The 20413-nt window shown below is 38.0% G+C and overlaps 1 protein-coding gene across 2 annotated transcripts in view; it reads right to left on the bottom strand.

The window, feature by feature from the left end:
* Window positions 1–1145: 1145 nt before the first annotated feature.
* ATP2A2 (ATPase sarcoplasmic/endoplasmic reticulum Ca2+ transporting 2) overlaps window positions 1146–20413 on the bottom strand; it is a 35883-nt gene continuing 16615 nt past the window's right edge. For both annotated transcript variants that reach the window (XM_080355299.1, XM_080355298.1), the window contains 15 exons: window positions 15156–15236; window positions 14100–14185; window positions 12695–13159; window positions 10079–10167; window positions 8330–8432; window positions 7677–7808; window positions 7462–7584; window positions 7109–7327; window positions 6074–6409; window positions 5604–5824; window positions 4358–4560; window positions 3541–3626; window positions 3011–3144; window positions 1856–1973; window positions 1146–1740 (listed from right to left, as the gene is read on the bottom strand). In XM_080355299.1, the coding sequence (XP_080211425.1) occupies window positions 1471–1740; window positions 1856–1973; window positions 3011–3144; window positions 3541–3626; window positions 4358–4560; window positions 5604–5824; window positions 6074–6409; window positions 7109–7327; window positions 7462–7584; window positions 7677–7808; window positions 8330–8432; window positions 10079–10167; window positions 12695–13159; window positions 14100–14185; window positions 15156–15236 (2666 nt within the window). In that variant the 3' untranslated portion in view covers window positions 1146–1470. The remainder of the gene's footprint in view (window positions 1741–1855; window positions 1974–3010; window positions 3145–3540; window positions 3627–4357; window positions 4561–5603; window positions 5825–6073; window positions 6410–7108; window positions 7328–7461; window positions 7585–7676; window positions 7809–8329; window positions 8433–10078; window positions 10168–12694; window positions 13160–14099; window positions 14186–15155; window positions 15237–20413) is intronic.

Here is a 20413-nt window from a genome sequence, read left to right on the forward strand (position 1 = left end):
AGCCAAGTGCTTTGCCTTTAGAATCAGTAATTTGAGCTTCAGACCACAAAACAAGAGTCTAAAGTGGTGATAATAATGTAGCACAGCAGAGTTTGACAAAACACAGCATGGGAATGAAGTAAATTACTATTTATTCTTCAACATGTATACAGCATACGCTATTTTACAGCAAGTCACCACTGGCATGGTGAAATGGAAGAGAAATACTCACTTTAGTCGATGAAAGTTGGAAGGCATTGGAGAAAAACACCACAGTTAGGACTGTTAATGACTTACACGTTGTTGATACAGGACTGAATTTGAAAACATGCTTTAACATTTACCGTAATAATGAAGGTGGTTAGTGCCACATTAAAATAAAAATAGTTCTATACAATATGTTCAATTTGGTCATGTGCTATTTACAGATTTTACAAAAAACACACACGAGCTTGTTACTTCAAGTCAGGCTAACAACAGGCCAGCAGAGTAACTCCATGTATACAACTGATCATTAGTGCCCTAAGTGGAGGAAATCCAATTTCTAGCTATGCAGTGCAAGTTATTTTTCCAGGTCTCATTACAAGTTTTGATCTTAAGGGGGTGGTGAGGAAAAAAAAAAGGGATCCAACACACGTAAATAAGGTAGTAAAACCCAACTTAAACCCTCTTTTGAATTAAAACAGATTTTGTTAAAAAGGCTTTAGATTTAAGGAGACAGAAATAGCCCTCCCTATCCCTGCGTAATGGGCAACACTGGCAAACTAAGGTCTGTTACAATAAAATACAATAGACACTTAAATAAATAATCTTAAAAAAAACAACCCTATGTGTGTTGAGTATGGAAGAACCCCAGCAGGCTGCACCTGGAATGGTATTTTCTGCACGAGCAAGATTAGGCAAACCTCATACAGAAACTGGTGTAAACAAGGACAGTTAAGAACCGAGAGTAGGAAGAGTGGAAACTGAGAAGAAATCCTGCCCGAGGCAGCAGGACTCGCTACCCAGCGCAGCAAGTTCTGCTGATGAGTAAAACCTGACTTTATGACAAATTAAGTTTGGATGACCATGCAGAAGACAAACAGTTACATGCTTTTTTAGTTTTAGACGACACACATTCATTCCCTAAAATCTGCTGCCAATTTAGTTTGATAGTGTCCGCTGGCTCAAAAAAAGTTTCCTTTTTTTACATGATGAGTAGACTATTGAACAGAACACTGTACATGCTTTTCATCTACAAAAAAATATTTGCATAAAATAGTGTTAGTTCTCTGTACATGTCAATGGACACTTTAACTGTGTATAAAAGAGGAATATATCGCCCCCACTGAAGTCAGAAAAAGCAAAAAAACCAAAATCTAGATTATGAAACCTCCATCACCGGCAAATATGTTCATGTGAAAATTCAGCAGAAATAGACAGTTGCTCTAAACAATAAAAAAAAATTAAGTTAAACTTTTTCTTTGAATGTAAAACTTGTCACCGTGTCAGTCAAGACCAGAACATATCACTAAAGTTAGTGTCTGTGCTGTAAAGCCAGATAACCAAGGGCATAGTAATGAACACAAACGGCCAGGAAACTCCTTCGGTGCATGCTGACAAAGAACACGGTTTGGTGGCAGGCCGCACACTATCTTTACCAGGTTCCAGGTAGTTACGGGCCACATATTTAAGTGTTTCATCCAGCAGAATGACAGGTAGTGAGATTTTCAATACCATCAGCCATTGCGTGACATTCAAAGGTGTGATCTGGAAGATAATCTGAAAGAAAAGGCAAGCGTTACATCTTTTCTCCCCCTCCACCCCTTGCCTTAAGCTCCAGACAAGTTTTTTGCTCTGTTTCCAAGTTGGGGACGTGTAAGACACGTGCACTTACTGGCAGTGGTTCCACGTAAAGGATGAGGAAGTGCAGTGACATGGACAAGCAAATTGCGCCCACCAGCCAGATGTTTTCCCACGGGGGCATCCTCATCAAGGACTGATTTTCTGATAGACTGCAAGAGAAACACGGTACATATTGAATTTCCTATTGGTGTTTTACATATACAATGTATCAGAAAACTAGCTGGAAAGAAAAGCAGCATGGCAAGTCACAATTATCTCTCTCATGACGAAAAGATACCAAGATTTGGTCTATACACGTTACAACTTTAAACTACCTTGGAAGCCTGCTCAGCAAAGCAGTCACAGCTCAGCTTCACATTTAATTTTAAAAGCTTTTGTGTGTTCTGCTCATTCCTGATCTAGCTGAGCTTTTTTTGCCAAGATTGTCTCAACGGGACAGGTAAGGGAAGAGGGGCACAGCAACCTAAGGCAGAATCCTCCCCTGTCTATCATGTGCCAGGACACCCAGCACAGCTGCTTCTTCGAGGTTCACTCGAAGGCTGGTTGTGTGGAGGGTCAAGTACTTGCACCTTTTAAATGCTTGTTCTTTAGCTCTGCTTTTCAGGTACAATCCACATTTAGGCTGTACTGTAGACGAGGCTGAGATCCAGAACATCAGATGTAGAGCAATATTCTTACTATGTAGGACTACGGCTGTACACTTGAAGTTTATTTGTTTTTAAATTAACTGACCTCTAAGCTATTTGAAGAAAAATACCCTTGACATTGTGCTATTTAGTGGTTTCCATTTATAATCTAACATTAATTGGCTAAATCCACATGCCCTTAGGGCAGGAAAAACTATTTTCCATATCTTCAGCATTCTTATTTTAGTTCTCCTTGATATCACTTTATACCAACATAGGAGGGATAATCTGATTGATTAAGCTTAGATTAGAAATAATGGAAAATACTTCAGTTGTTCATGCTTAGTAAAATACCAGAGTGAATTGACAGACTTAAAAATACACCTTATGATAATAGATCTCAAATGTTATCCAAGAGACACATTTTATTTGCACTACCAGGATTCAGAAAGGAAATATGACTCATTCTTCATTAGTTGAGCTGTCTATATGCTAAGAAAGAAATTGCACAAACCCCAGGATTTTGGATAAGCTTTGATTTCCTATTTGGACATACAAACCTGTTGAGGGCATTGCACATCTCTATGGTGACAAGGACAGAAAGAGCCATTGTCATTGGATATGGAGATTCAAAAACCACACAGTCAACACCGGAGAAGTCTGGGTTGTCCTCTTTGCACTGCAGAAAATGGCTCTACAACAGAACAATGCGAACTCACTTCCACAGCTTGTTAACTTTTAAAATGTACAACAGGCAATTATGAAATAAGCAGCAAGTATTATGAAAACAAAACTTTCTGATATGACTCTTGGTTTCAACTTTTGCCAGCTTTAGAAAAATCCCTATTAGTCTTGTACTTACAAGACAACAATTAGTCCTTCAAACTGTTTAGAAGTTCAGGTGTCCCAGCTTTGAGCTTTAGCATTAAGACTAATTAATCATGATCAAGTTTTACACTAATGAAGTCTGAAAACATCTCATTATACAAATTTCCTTAACCTACTGTTATTCTACAGTCATTTCAAGTAACAAGTATAACAGAAGCAGGTACCTCCCCTCACCCCCCAAGACATTAAAGTGAGCAAATACCAGCTGATAAAAGGAAACTCTTGGCCCGCCATCAGCAGCAATAAACCACCAGGCAGCAGCACCCACTGTGGCAGCACCAACGTAACCTTTAAGAAAACAAAAGTGCTCTTTTCAGTGTTGTGAACTGTATGCAAGAGACCATCTCACTTGCCACATTTGAACTTCTACCTCAAGACCTCCAGTGCTGTGAAGAAAATAGACTGTAATTCATCTGTCCCATATGCAAAAAAATCTGTTCCACCAGTTGTAACTTAATCATTAAATATTATACTGTTGGACAGATTCTAATATCTGCTGATGGAAGCTGACGGCCAGAACTGAAGGCAAACAAGGGTATCACTTGGAGAAATTAACCTGCAACTTTTTTCCCCCCTCTGAAATGTACTTACATTAATTAATACTGATGTTTTACTTTAAGATCTATGAAGTCGGTTCAAAAAACTAAGGTGACAGCTTCTGGCATGAAGACAGTGTGCATCAGTTAAGTATCCACATAGATACTTATTCTAGCTCTACAGTACTATAGCTATATTTAAAGTTTAAACCCACATCCATTGATTTCAAACTGATACTCCTTTATTGTCCCCAATTATAGTCAGGCCAGCAAATCCATTGTGCCGTTCTACTTAAGCACAAAAATGTTAATTTAGATACCGCTGCCTGTAAATGTGCAGAACAAAGTGTGAACCTCAAAACAAAGGAAGAACACCAGTTCCACAGAACATTTATTGCCAGCTCTCAAGCTTTCAGCATACGCGGAAATTAGACAAACTGCTTTCAATGGAAGCTAAAAAAAAAGCACACTATTACTACTTACATCCAATAGCCAGGTAACGGAAGAAGAGCCATCCACTGATCAGCGGCTCTTTAGGGTTGCGTGGGGGCTTATTCATGATATCAAGATCAGGAGGATTAAAGCCCAGAGCAGTAGCAGGGAGACCATCTGTCACGAGGTTCACCCATAACAGCTGGACAGGAATTAGAGCTTCAGGAAAGCCCAGCGCAGCCGTCAAGAAGATACTGTAAAAAAACTCACCATAAGCTTATTCTTGTGCATGTAAATAAAGCCTTTCAACATTTAAACCTAAGCCTGTAGCATCACTTCTGTTTTCTCACACAGAGTTACCCATTTAATATCAAACAATTATTCACATTCAGAAAACTGGAAACATATCCAATAGCAAACACTTCTAACCACTGGCGTATAAGTTCTGAAGCATTATCATTATCTTGTAACTTCGGGAATTGAAGAGTTTCTACTTTAGCCTTACTTTTTTCTCCACTCTACTTGTCTGTATAGGTAAAGACATACATACATAACAGTTTGCAAGCCACTTTCTAAAAGACACTAAAACTCTTGCAAGACGTAACAGCATTTTAGCTCAAATGACTAAGCTTCATTTAGCCAGGTTACTGCTAGTCCCTTCAAAAATTTAATGAGAATGTAGCTTTCATGGCTCCAAGTCCATGTGAATAAATAGAAGAGACCCAGGGGCTGCAGCAAGAGCCATATGAAGGACAGCTTTCAAGTCTACAAGAAACAAGACAACTGGTGGTTTAGATTTCACTCTGGGAGAAAGTGCTTTGATATAAGCAACTGCTCAGAGGTCCATATGGACATTCTGTCACCAGAAGTGCGTTCTGTGGCACTGGGTCACCATTCCTTCCAGAGACAAGGAGAGCACAATCTTCTGTAACTTGAGGCTAAACAAACATCTAAGTTATATCAGTGGCTAAGTTATCTGAAATACCAGATCTTGTAATCTTTTATTAGGGTTTTTATTTTCCTACTCTAGAAAATTATTCCAATCATAGAAATAATGGTAAAGCATTTAGCCATCTACTGAGCTAGAATATTAATATGCAACACAACATGACTTTTGTGGTATGCTAAACTTCTCCAGTAAAGACTAGAAGCATGCAGAGTTCTGCACAATCACAACCCTCAATTACCTGGAGAACCTGTTTCTCTGGTTTTAGTGAGAAATACTGGAAGTAAATAAATAACTAAAGACTGCATCGTCACTATAGCTCATAGAAAAAAAAAACCACTTTAAACCTACCAAACAACTTCTCCAACATTGGAGGAGATCAAGTAACGGATGAACTGTTTCATGTTGTTATAAATTGCGCGTCCTTCTTCCACAGCAGCTACAATAGTTGAGAAATTATCATCTGCTAAAACCATTTCAGAAGCAGTTTTAGCTACTGCAGTACCGGAACCCATAGCAATTCCAATTTCTGCTTTCTTCAGTGCAGGGGCATCATTGACACCATCACCAGTCTAAAACAAGAATTTGAAGTTGAAAGAAAAATAAGGTGGGCGCTTACATAAAGGACAAGAAAGGAGTTTTGCACTGGGTGTGGTTTCTGATCTTTAAAAATCACTTAAGTTCAGAACTATTCTGAAGCTTTAAGTTCAGAAGAACACAGAAGAACTGTTTTCCAGAATAAGGCATTAGTCCAACAAGGCATAATTTAGGTTTTAACACAGCACGTATCTTTCAAACCAAGTAAAACTTCTATTACTCACCATAGCTGTAATCTCATCAAAAGACTGAAGAAACTCAACAATTTTGGATTTGTGGGAAGGCTCTACACGAGCAAAGCAACGGGCATGGTGACAAGCGTCTCTTTGGGCAGCAAGCGAGAGTTCGTCAAATTCGCGACCAGTAAAGGCTTTTGTAGAAACATCTTCATCTTCCACAAAGATACCAATGCGACGGCAAATGGCTACCGCTGTGCCTTTATTGTCACCAGTAATCATAATAACTCTAATACCAGCTTGTTTGCACAGCTTTATAGATGAAGCTACTTCAATTCTGGGGGGATCCAGCATTCCCACGCAGCCAACGAAGGTCAAGTTGGTCTGAAACAAGACAGCACCAAGTTCTAGTGCAAAATCCTCTCAACTTCTCATTTGACATCATTTCGCTAATCATTTTGCTTGCAGGCTAAAGTCTCAGTGTGGTGACATTTGTTTTCATTTGTTTTGGAAAATTACAGAGTAGCCAATATGATAATCATAAACCCCTAAAGAAATCTTGCAGCTGAGCAAGAGCCAACTGAAAACCACTAAAGCTGAAACCACAAATCAATTTTTGGAATATTTTTCAGAGTCAGTTTCTGAAAACAGTTTCAAGTGTTATGATCCTGTGGACCTGATTGATACAAATAAGATTTGCAGGTGGCTGTTTAACTGAATTTTTTCTTATACTTTTACCCAAGCAGCAACATGTGTAACGGCCACCAAGAACACAGAGTGGCGTGTGTTTGGTTGGTTTTTTAAAACCCCAAATAAACTGGGGAAATGAACTAGAAGTGACAGGTATCATAAGGGATAAAACTTAAAAGCCTTCTGTGGTTTAACTTTCCCCAAAGAGACATACAGTCTTCTTACTCTGAGCATTCCCCCCGTGTGTGTGGCCAACTATTGTGTCTGACTTCAAAAATATCCAGAAAGAAAAACTCTCAGATATCTTTCTGAGGGAAGAATCAAACAAATGGAGTCACCATTCTCCAGTTTGGGAGCGAAATAAGTGTTAAACGAATATTTTACTGAACTTACCTCATAGTTAATGAAATTTGAGGAGTCCTCAAGATTCATTTCCTCTTTTCTGGGTGGATTGTCATGGGTCGCCAGAGCCAAGCAACGCAATGTGTCTCTACCAGTCCCCCATTCCCTAATAACAGACATTATTTTCTGCTTAATTCCTGAGGTTAATGGTAATTTAGCACTTCCCACACGGACATGCGTACATCTGTCAATTACACCTTCAGGAGCACCCTGCAGAGGAAAAAAAATTAGCTTAATAAACTCCTTCCCAATACAATATTTAAAATATGTTGTGACAGTTTTTTTAGTATTGTGCTACCTTTGTAGCCATTTCATAACTAAACTTTCTCAAGTGAGGAACTGACCTTAACAAACATCTTACTCATGGATGTGCGGCTTGGTTTGTTCGGTGTGCAATAGACAGACATAGACTTTCTGTCTCTTGAGAATTCCAGAGTGAATTCTTTCTTCATGAGTTGTTTTATCACCTTATTAAAAAAAAAAAGGCATAAAAATGCATTTAAATAATACACACCACAAAACTCACTCCCCAATGAATTCCAGATAAAAGAGTACTGACCGAGTTGCAAGCATTTGCACGTTCAATTCTAGAAAGACCTTTCAAGTCTGTGTCAAATACATTCATCTTTTCAACCAGACAGGTAAGCGCTGTTTCTGTGGCTTCACCAACTTTTTCATATACTCCTTTAGCCTTTAGTTAACACAAAGCAAACAAAAACACCGGAGTTAACTTTACACCTCACCTGCAACCTACCAGAAACAAAAGTTCAAGTTTCACAATGGGAAAAAAAGCTTAACAAGACTTACTATGGCTTATGAAACAAGCAAAACTTTTTAAAAAGCATATTTCAAGAGTATTATTTATATGATATGTCAAAACTTTACTCCCAAGACCAGCAAAAAAAGATGTTGGCACTTTATCATCAAGTATTTAAGTCATTATGAGATGTAGCAACCCTATAAAGGCGAGGCAAAGAAACAGAGCAGCAGTGCATTCGGCACACCAAGAGATTTCCAAGTTCCAGATTACACTTGCTGCCTGGCTTTAGATTTCTCAGTGTTCAACAAACAAGTCATTCCCAGAATGAACACTTCAGAAGATCTAAACACTCTCCTCCTTGACTTTGTAGTCAAGGGATTTACCACTGAAAGGTATTACATAGACAGTTATCTCATTCTCACACACTCTTCTGTTGCAGAACATGTACTTACCTCATTGTAATCCAAAGAGGAATCATTACAGAGCGCACAGATCGTTGCAAGTTCCACAAGGCCATCATACTGGCTACATTTAATGAGTTTGTCATCTTTATGCCTTTCAGAAAGAAGAAAGGTGGGAGATTTAAGTTAGTTATTTAGTATCAGCATCTCACCTTTTCCTCTTCTTTAATCCACCCCTTTACTGTATTTCCATATAGTACAATATTATTAGTTATGGACTTGGGACTACAGAACCAGAAGTTGTTGAGAAAAGCAGGTTTGATAAAGGTGAGTTCTGAAGTTTAGATCAGAGAGTCATGAACAGAATTACATAATTATCAATGAAATCACTATCTGAATGACAAAACCTTATTTCCTCCAGTGATAGTCATACAGTTCTGGATAAAGCACTTTTTTCTTAAAGTTTCAAGCTCAATTAGCTAAAGCTGCATTAACTTGAAGGTCAAATGCAATCTGCTGTGGTTCTCAGTAGTTATCATTAGTTTCCTTATTTATTATTTTAAATTCTGAATCCATCTTGGGGGAAAGTTGTATCAAATCCTTTAAGAATAAAGTAAAAAAATATTGATATATTGCAAAAATGCTTAATGGTTATGAAACAGAGTAGGCTGCCTATAGAACTGTGGGAGACAACATTATGTGGAGTTAGAGTACAAAGAAACATCTGTCAGGACGTTCGTATCTAGAGCAGGTCCTGCCTTGGGGCAGAGCAATGGACTCAACTGCCTCTTAGGGTCCTCAGACTTTATTTTTCAGTGCCAGTTTACAATCCAAGGTGAAGTCAGTCACATTAAAGTCCCCGATTTTAAAAAAAGCCATCCATAAATGCCAAAATACATCAGCCCTCAAGGTTTGAGAACTCAGCTATGTTTCTTTATGCTCCAATAACAGCCTTTCTGTGGTAATTTCCCTTTCACAGAATGTTCTTTATGTACGTGAATGCAGCACGATTAACATGCTTATTCACATTTCCCCAATTCCAGCAAGTAAAAATAGAACATTAACATGTATTGATGACTGTCTTATTATACTCAACATCTGTCACCACACTATATTTTATTATTTTGTTTATCTAGAGCTCTTGTGAAACTAGCTAAAGCATACTAGTTGGATGCCTTACAAGATCTAGAATGTCACCTTGCCTAAGTAAATGCTATCTCCTGAAATGAAAGCATAAGCTTTTGATAGCAATTAGCTTTGAAACAAAAGAGAATTGAGGAATTAAGATTTCCAGCTGCTGAGAACACTGTGGTCTTAACTGCTACGAAAATTAGAGAGTGGTGAAGATTGCATGGAGCCAAAGGCACAGATGGGAAACTCCACAAGGTTGAGATGTTCACAATAACTGAATCTTCATTCGACTTCATACATAGTAGAATTCTATTTGGCAAGTAAAACCAAAGTGATCACTCACTTTGAAGCATTGAGATAGTTAATCTTAGTCCAGTAATATTTTAGTTCAATTAATCCTCTCAGCCTATCCCTAATTTATTTTTAGGTTATCAAAGGAACACTGCAATATTGGAGACAATATTAAATGAGTGTCATTGTGGTTTACTTGTCTAGAATTTAACTTCCTTTTACTGGTAATTACTTCTCCCCCCAGCCCTTCAGTTTGCATTCCTGCCAGTTGAACTTTCATTTATTATCACTATTGAATATTATATGCGTCACTTTTCAAGACTAAAGTAACAGTCAATGCATAAACAGACAAATATTTAACTTCAATGAAACACTTACACTTCTCCCATGGGAGCATACGTTGAGCCAGTTACAGTAAATTCATTCAGGGAACAGCTATCTCCTTCTATTCTCTCCAGGATAAACATCTGAAATTAGAGTTAGAAGTGTTACTACCTTTGAACAATAATTAATGCAAGAGTTGTAAACAGACCTTAAGCAAGCAGGTATAAGAGGCAAGTTCAGGTTGAATAAACAAACTAAACAAAACCAGATAGAATACTCTGAACTTTGATCCCATATATATTTGAACAGGTCCCTATGCTAAAGCATGAAGTACAGAAAACAGCACTTCTGCTTAACAAACCTCATGTGAAAACTGAATTGTGGCACAAATCTATCAAAGAGTTGAAAAACGCAAATTATGTACACTTAACTTCATCTGCTTGACAATCCTGACTATACTCAAGCTCTTCCTAACATCCAGACTTGTGAAAACTGTTTCCTGTCCTGGTTTTCCGGCTAAAAATCACTTTGCCAACCAGTACACTGGTAGTTTAGAAACATTCAGACAGCTCCACTGCCCTACTGGCACAGGTTGAAATGTCATTTTCAAATAAAGACAACAATTTGAAGGATGCAGTTGCACCCCACAAGACACCTGCATCTCAGTCCTTCCTTTGTTTCTGTTTCCTTTCTAGCAGGGCTGGAGGCAGAATCAAATCTTGGAAGATGAAGATTAAAACCATAGTGCTTGAAGCTGTCATACTCTTACCATGACTTGCTGGAGTGGTAGTAGGGAAGAAAATTTCTCACTGATAATTTATCTTAATGGATCTTCTTTCCCTTCGGTTAGTATAAGCCATTTTGTCATATCCCATTTTAGCAATATCTTAATTCCCCCTCATTGTGCTGCCTTACATTTTTGGAAAGCATCTTCACAAACTATGGCCTATTAGTTATTCCACAATTGATATACATCAGTGTCCGGAGACGCTATAATCTTTAAAGTGATTTTAAAAATCAAAAAGCTAGACAAGCTGATAAATTAAAAGGCCACAAAGAGTAAGTGCATTCTCAGAGGGAGATACCACAGGAGGACATCAATATAATCCCTCAAGTCTCCTCCTAAAGCAGTATCATTTCTGACTGCAACACTTTCCTTTGGATGCTCCAGAGTTACTACTTAAGGCGGAAACTAAAACTACAAATGGAATTACTGTTGTAAACCAGACTTCTTAAAAAGCTAAGCAAACTCTGCCTAGAGTGAAACAAGAATAAGCGTATTGTTTACAGGTATTAGGATTTTCCTGTGTTTTGCAAAGTCTTGCAATTAAAGTTATTCTGTAGCTGTCAGAGATTAACAAGGAACCAAGTAAGTTGTACTGCACAAGCTCTAAAACATTTAGTCCTCTAAATATAAGGACTAAAGCATTTTGAGATTTTAAATAAACACAACTTAAATGATGAGTTAACCAGGAAGCCTTCTGCTTTTGGCATCTGCATGATGAAAAAAACCCTGCAAAGACTAGGGCAGTTATGCAACTCTACTGCAAGTAACCTCCTCTGGAATACTGATGAGCAGCTGCTTTGTGTCTCTTAGGTATAAATACTACAATACTTAAGGAAGTAGAACAAGTCAACCACCAATTAGAAAGAAAAATCCATCAATCACATGAGAATAAAGTGCTTAAGGCTTACAAACTTTTGCCAAAAAATACTGGTGTATAGCACTCATCATTTACACATTTGGAATTCTAAGCCAATGTAATGACTCCGAACATGTGGTGTCAGAGTTGCTACGCTACTGAACATCTACAACTATTAAACAGAAGAACTTAATGTTTTCTCCATAAAATTCCTACACGGAATACCAGGTATATGGGAAGCACAGAGAACTGGCAGCTGAACACATGTTACATTACGTGACTAGAAGTCCCAAATTAATCAACACTAGAAAGAATATTGAGGGGAAGGCAGGTGGGGCACATAACTTACGCTCACCTAAAAACATGCCACAAATTGAAGACGACCCCAGCAACATGGGTGACAGGGTCAACTGTACCTCCACTCTGCCACATCAGTCACACAATATTGCACATTGAACACAATACAGTGACCAACAGACCAATAAGAGCTAATGAAGATAAGATCACCAAATAAAGGTGGAACCATGCAGTAGTGAAAATACCTTAGACTATCCAAGTTACTCTAGTAAATCTACCTTTTTTCCTTTTCTTCCCCCTCACCACTAAGTTTCTCTGCCCTTCCCTCTTGTTGAATTAGAGGCCAGTGTTTCGCACTTAAGACACATCCAGCTTCTACAGCATAACTATCCTACCTTTCTGAAACAGGGGATAAATCATACTAAATAATTACCAGTAGACTGAATGGCTCGCACACAAGTCAATGGGAAGCTGCTCGCAAACAACCTTCTCTCCCATCAAGTGCAGCTACAGCTATTTTTGGCCATGACTAAATAAGGGAAGAGATGAAAGCCTTAAACACTACATAGTGGAAAACTGAATTAAAAGTGGAAGCTTATCTTGGGAAAATAAAGCAAGATTTTGATGATATGAGAATCAAAAGACGTGTGATCAAAAGAATTCAAGTAATTCTAACTATTCAGAGTGGCTGAGGAGGAAAAGAAAAATAGAAGAAGCTAATTCAACATACCCTGCAGACTGACATCTGATTTGTGGTCAGAGTACCAGTCTTGTCAGAACAAATAACTGAGGTACAGCCCAAGGTTTCCACAGAGGGAAGACTTCTGACAATCGCATTCTTCTTGGCCATTCTCCGGGTTCCAAGAGCCAAGCAGGTGGTAATGACAGCCGGCAGACCCTCCGGAATAGCAGCAACAGCAAGAGCAACAGCAATTTTAAAGTAATAGATAGCACCTCGAATCCAGGAGCCACCATGAACTGGATCATTGAAGTGACCAATGTTTATTATCCAAACAGCGATGCAGATAAGAGAGATGACTTTAGACAGCTGCTCTCCGAACTCATCCAGTTTCTGTTGGAGCGGGGTCCTCTCTTGCTCAGTAGCCACCATCTCATCACGAATTTTGCCAATTTCTGTGTTTACTCCTGTTGCAATAACCACTCCCATAGCTTTACCAGCAGCAATATTAGTACCCTTGTGCAAATAAAGGAAAGAGAAGAGTTGTAGTTAATCTATGAACAGGTTTTGGTGGTGGTATTTGGTTTTGTTTTGAATTTAAAACACATCTCATACAAGCCCAGACTATGTTTCAGCTAGGATGTGGAAAAACGTGAAAAGGAAAAGAACGATACTCCCCTAGTATCTGTAACAGAACACTCCAGTGTAGAACTTCTGCCCACGGAATGGGCTCAAATAAAACAATATTGATCTACTATAAGCAGCATAGTCACATGCAGCTGCTGAGTAAGCAGTATGTATTTAATCTGGAATCTTAAATGGTTTTGTGAGGTTTTTTTGTAGTACTAGGATCGTATTTTTCCAGATTTAATGGTATTTACTAAGAGTAATAGATGTGTTCTGTGGAGCTGTGTGAACACACTTGACACGAGAAAGAGCAGTTAGATTTTCCACAGCAGCCTACCAACAATGACAGAATTGTTATTTCGTTATCTGAAAGGCATTCAGTGCTTCCTTTGAACACATTTGAAGAAATAATTTCATTCCTATATAGAAAGCTAATTCTCAATTTTAGCCGCATTATATCACGATTTGTGTGGGTATTCAGTCTGGAGAACTATTATTTTAGAAAAGTAGTGTAGAAGCAGTGTAAAAGTGTCTGTGCTCCAGTCTTGGAGACTATTGTGAAGGAGAAAGAAACCAGTTTTCTTATACAAACTGGTTTCAACAAGCACCTTCCCTGAGGACAGCTTTTAATAAAAGTTACTTCTAATTTTTAATTCAGTTCGATCTATGTGGAGACATGCACACAGACGTGGATAGACAATACAGCAAAGCAGTCACACAGCTTTTGAGTGAGGACATGAAATTCCACACATTTATATCAGTTTCAGTGTTACTTTATGACAGTTCTTATTTTATGACTTTTTTGAAAATTTCAAAACAAATAACTCACAGAAAAAAGCATGTTCTTCTTGTCTTGGTTTACAGCACGAGGATCAGGCACAGGGTCAGTGTGCTTAATAACAGACACAGATTCACCTGAAATAAAGAGAACAGTCTTGAATTTTACATGTATAGTAAGTCCTGTAAGTAATCAAAAAGTTATAATCCTCGGGTCCTAACACTTTAATATGTCAAATGATTTTATTTAATTGCTTAAGTGAAACAGGATATATTTCAGCCAACAAAAAAATCTTGAATGCCTCGCTTTTCATGAAAACAGGAAAGGATTTAAGTAAACATTTTATATGGTTAGAATTAATGAAGCATACACTGTATCTTTTAAAGACAGATTTGAGGATCAAAAATAGGTTCTTTTAGGAATACATTACTGGTTTTAAATTCCAGGTTAGTTAACATTAATTTATGCTACCAAAACAGGCAGACGGATCTTCATGTTCCAGCTGAAAGAAAACTGTTATAGCATGCTTGGTTGATTCCTAGCTTCTTTCCTATATTCAGAAGTACTGCTACTTTGTTTTGTTTTCAACAAATCTGAAAAGTGCTCTAAATATAGCTCCTGCACTCCAGAGCCAGTACCAGAAAACACATCAATGTGCATGCACAGAATTTCAGCAAATAAGGCTGTCCTGTATAGAGTCTTCAGTAACAACCATTTAAAAGCTGCCTGTATTTCAGAAGTTATTCTCTCTCGTGAGAGAAACTGTTACAGAAGATACTATTCAGGAAGATTTCCACACTTCCATATTTGAGCAGTGCCAAGATACTCAAACCTAGAACACTACATGAACTAGAATAAAAAGACACTTAGTTTCCCCACAAGTTACTAGTGTGTGTCTTGGGGGGGTGTCACTAAGAATGTTCATCCCACTAAATTGAACATATAAAGCCAATGATGGTAAGTCACTAGATCAGAAGTTTACTGCACTTGAATGCAACATAGTACTTGAACAGCAACAGGCTTGTCTCTAATAGATTACTCTAAACAAACGGTAAAAGGGCATTTCCAACTATACACATAATTATCGACAATTCACAGAAAGTATACCTGTGAGGATTGACTGGTCTACCCTTAGAGTTGTAGATTTGATAGAAGTAATTCTTATATCAGCAGGAACCTTGTCTCCGACTACAAAGAAATGAACAAGACAGTTAGAATTTTGTTATTTGAGAGATTTCTAACCAAGCATACTATTAACTCTATCAGCCAGGAAAACCGTTTTCCAGTAACTGTTCAGATGATGAAGATTGCTAACAGGTTATTACTGCTCTTGTGGTTTGCACCACTCTATTATCCAATATACATCAGCAATTTAGATTTGCCTTCAAGATCTCATCCCCTACCTAACCTCAAAGAAACGAAAAAAAACAATCCAGTCATTTTCAATCACATTAATACCTCTTGAAAGTAAAGAGAAAACATTCAAGAGAAAGATATCAATTTCAGAATACATATTTATAAACAACTGTAGCTAAGGTGAATGAGTTTCCTTTTCAGAAGGACTGGCCCTGGAAAGTCTTCTGGTCGTTTTCTCTCTGCCCAAAGTCAGTTCTCTGCTCTCCAAAGATCAGAATGTTATCCACATTTATTTATTTAGAAACTAAAAGAAGTTGTACTTTCCTTTTCTTTGGCACCACTCGGGAGAATAACATTAAAAGAGCAGATTTGCAGACGCGTGTTATACTTTGAACACTGCCAGATGTTTCAGAGTTGGAAGGTAATTGCAGATTGTGCACTAGCTTTAGTTTTCAGTAACGCTACTCTATTAAACATACCACAATCCATATCCCAGTTAAGTTTTGCAGAGCTCTATGCTACGTTCATCTTGTCATATATGGAGGGTGTTTCCAAAAGATGGACCCCATTTCAAAGCAGTACTGAAACTGAGTCCCATCTTTTGGAAATATTCTGTACTTTTACTTTGCACAAACAAAGAATAAAAAATTCCACTAGCATGTGTTTGAGACACCAAAGCAGCAGACGAGACAAGAAGATAACAGCACCCTCCTAAAGTCAGCAGAGAGTAACAAGTCAGGTGCCAGAACTGTGTGGCCAGTTTAGCTCCAGCACCTCATATCATCCCAGAAATAATTATTGCACGTTCCTATAATACTTACTTTTATCTAGCCTTACTGAGTTTTTAAAAGAATAATTAAAGCTCCACCATTTCGTGACTACTGCAAATAAATGGCTGCACGCAAATTAAGTTGCTAAAGCATATTAATGAGAGTCACGTTTCTGACTCACATGGGGGGTTTTTACATTCTGCATGTCAATATTGCCAATAAATGCATATAATCAAACGCTCCTAATGTAATTTAGCACTGCAAGTATTCAAGTGTCAGCTTTCCTTTTTTAATAAAATAATGCAAAGAAACGAAGGAGGAAGATCAGCTAGCTCAGAAGAGCTGATCTTCTCAGTAGATGGACTCTGTGTCCCTGCAGTGAAATTAAAACAAGCTGCAATTCCTGCAGGAACTGCTTATGCAACTAACAGCAATAATGCACATTAGCAAATAATACCAAGAAAAACTCTGTGGCTGTGTTACAGCCTTAGAACATACAAACACTCACACAGGAACGCTATGGAAAATGTTGATGAGGAGAATTAAGTGCTACTCCAAACGTTAAGTAAACTTGCACCATGTGACTTTTTGAGGTCAAAGAAACCCCAACCATTAATATCAGCAAAAGATTACGCAGTTTTGCTCGTAGACTTAGACGTGTGTTTTCATAAGCATATGTATACAAAGGCTTCCAATAAATAGCCACAAACCCCATTTTTGTGTCATTACAGCATGTGAAAATTAATTTAAGCCACAATGCCCTTGAGCAGCAAGAGAAAATAGCATTAGACAAACGGTGACCTAAGCCAAAAATGGCAAAACTATTCAATATGCTCTCCTGATGTCGCAAGGAGCTTTATATGCAGACATATAGCAGCAGCTGGTTTTCAGCTATCACGGAACAAGCGAATACGTCACCACATCTGCCACACTGTTAAAGACTTAATCACTCCATAATACAAAAAAAGAAGCTGTTAAAAAATAATCTTAAAACATTCAGGCAACTGGACAGAACATATGGCAAAGTTTACAAGTGGTTTTCCAACCTCCTTCTCAACAGTTCTAAGCTGTTCAAGCTCATAATATTCCCAAATACTAGGAGAGACCCCTGCTCTAATAGATTATTGATATTAGAGTATAAGGATTGCCATGAAAACTACTGTAATTATCAATTGCCTGAATCAGCCATAACTGAATACAGATAAGAAACCATCCTATGATACATAGGAACCCACAAGAAACTTTTAGTGAGCAGTCTAGTGCAGCTCTCGTAAGTAGAAGGGTTTTTATTCCATATACTCTAACACTGGAAAGAAAGTAGGGTTTTTAGTTGTTGTTGAGGGAGAGGGGCTTTTAAAAATCAATTACATTTCAGCCCACAGAACCAGTAAAAGTATTACCTAAGGCTGTGATGGCAACTATGTCATAGCTTTCCTGCTGCACGATGGCTTCCCGCTCCTCGTTTGTTGCATACCGCGTGCATTAGTGTACATGCACTTCAAGGGGGCTGCTGATTTCACTCTTAATTCAGGCTTTCCATCCTTAGGCTGATCTTTGGAGAGCACAGTTTCAATCCTTTCCCCCTTCAAATCTAGTTTAAAGCCCTCCTGGATCAGCCCCACCAACTTATGGGCTATAGTCCTCTTGCTCTTCCTAGAAGGATGAAGCCCATCTGATTTGAGGAGACCAGGTACCATGGAGTTTGCCCCATGGTCAAAAAGACCAAACAGCTCTGAAGAAATCAAGTAAGCTGCTTTCAAAACTTCCCAGATACATTTTCTTTAAGCATAGTTTAGCCAAATACTTAACTACTGATTAAAAAATCCCTTCTAACTATAAAATTGGATGCTTCTTGGAAGAGCGAGAGCAAGATTTGGTTCAAATCATTATAGCTTTATTTATAGAATCCTTTTATTCATGCACAGAATACTGTTTTAGAATTTTAGTACTGAACTTCAGCACACAATAAAGGAATCTAAAAATAACTTGTCCCATGTAAGGGTGTAAAAAATTATTTAACTGTGCATTAGTCTATACTAAAACAGACAATTTAGTTTCCAGTCCTTGATAGATATGAATTTAAAAGGCAATATTAACATGGTGCAGGCTGGACCAGCCTCTGGTGTCAGGACGATGGGCAGAAGCAATGGGGCACATGTTCCACGAACAATGAAGTTGGAGGGGAAAAAAAACCAAATAAAGCTGTGTGGTTTTCAGACCCTGTTATATTTTCAGCTACTTCTGGGTATCAACAAAGAACTTTAAAATGCGACAGCACCGTAGTTACCTTCCAAGTGTCAAATGATATTCTAGATCTTCTCATCAAAATTGTTGGTGACAGTCGCCTCAGGAAACAATATTAACTTTACCCTCCTAAAGCCACTATGATATACAACAGTCCTCAAAAGAAAACTACTTTAAGTGTGTACTTTGAACACCCTTATCAGCTCTGCTAACTGCCTCTGGTCCCTCCCGCAACTGAAGACTTGCTAAGAGGAGGTTTACAGGTAGGTACATCATAAAAAAGTGAGAGGTTTTGCTTTCTTATGTTAATATAAGTGTTACAAAAACAATTCATCCTTGCAAAGAAAGGGATCAGTTCACAAAAAGCCCATCTAAGTGATCACAGTAAATGGAATAATTTTTTCCTGTATAAGTCAGAATGGTTCTTTCATATACAAGATGTACCTAACACTTTCTTATTTATGTTTATCATTAACCAAAGGTAGTGTTGACCTGTATCTTCTATCAGCAAGTTGGGATTGGAATTGGACTTTTGCAACCAAGATTATCAGTACAGCTCTAACTACTCTGCCATTGTTGTCCAATTTTGTAACATTTTTTTAGGCAAGTTTGTGTTGGGGGACAGCAATACTTAAACCTTACACCTGAACAGAATGGACTGCTTCTATTTAGAAGTACAGCTGTTGCAACACAATTGGTTTTTACATTAAACTCCCTTAACACGAGGCCAGATTTCCCCAGACCATCAGAAACCTAATTTTTTCTTCCGTAGTAACAGGTTTTAAGTATTTAACACTTCCTAAACAGGGTATAGTAAAATGTTACCAAAAATCAGAAGTGCTACAAAACAGGAAGATTGAGTCCATCTATGCTTTCATACACGGTCAAGAGCGTCACATTGTCAAAATTAGAAGAGTGACTATGAAATGTATTTAAAGTCTGAGTTTCTACTCCAAGATTTGTTTTCCAACAAGATTACAACAGCACTGGTCCACTCAGTTTTAACCATAGTAGTACAACAGTACTGGCTTTTCCTGCCAAGGTGACATAACACCACATTTGAGTACGTTGATTCTTTGCATTTATGATGCATGCTACAGATGAGACAACATTCGTGAAACTGCAGTCTCTATAATATGCCATTCTGCATTCTGGACAGACAGAAAAATATCCATCAAGCTTACTGTGCAGTGTATGCAGAAATGTCATTATCCTAACCTATGAACTGTTACAGGCAGAGTTAAAAAATGTCAAACAAAACACACATATTGCATTCTTATCAATGAAAACCAAGAAGACAGAAAAAGCTTAGCTTTCTGGGAGCAAAATATTTTAACGTTGGAGCTGAGAGTTATATTGAGGAAAAAAAAAAAATGATATACTGTTCTAAACAGTACATAAGACTTCTTTCCCTATGAAGAGATGCTCTCAGCAGTCTGCTTTGAGGCCAGCCTTCAGCAGGCCACCATTCTGGACTTCAGTCTTACACCATCCTTTGCATTGTCTTTTTCCAATCCAAATACCTCTCCAAAAGACGTAAACCTGCATCTCTAGTGCTGAGCCCGAAAAATCAATTCTAGTTATTAGAAAAGTAACATGGGCACAAGGACCAGACGTTTTAGAGCAAGATCTGTAACATAAGTATTTGTTGCTTATACAGTCAGGGAAAACCTGTTGCTCTTCATAGAATGAATATACTTGGGAAGTAGTTCTTGCATACTTCATACCAGGTATAAATGTACAACTAAGTTTTCTGGAACACACACTAATCTAATAAGCAGCAGCTTCTGGCAACTCTGTATTTTTAAGCTGTTGAATACTTAGAGATATAATGACAATCACAAGAACCATCATTCAGCACTTCAGGAAAAAGAGGAACTACTGTGCCTCCCGTTTGGTCACTTACAGATCGCAATTAATGAACATCCATTTACTGAATTACAGAAAGTCAGACATGCTGTATGTAAAATAGAACATTTGAGACAGGAAAATACA

The sequence above is a fragment of the Nesoenas mayeri genome (genome assembly GCF_963082525.1).
Source record: "Nesoenas mayeri genome assembly, chromosome: 17".
NCBI lineage: Eukaryota > Metazoa > Chordata > Aves > Columbiformes > Columbidae > Nesoenas > Nesoenas mayeri.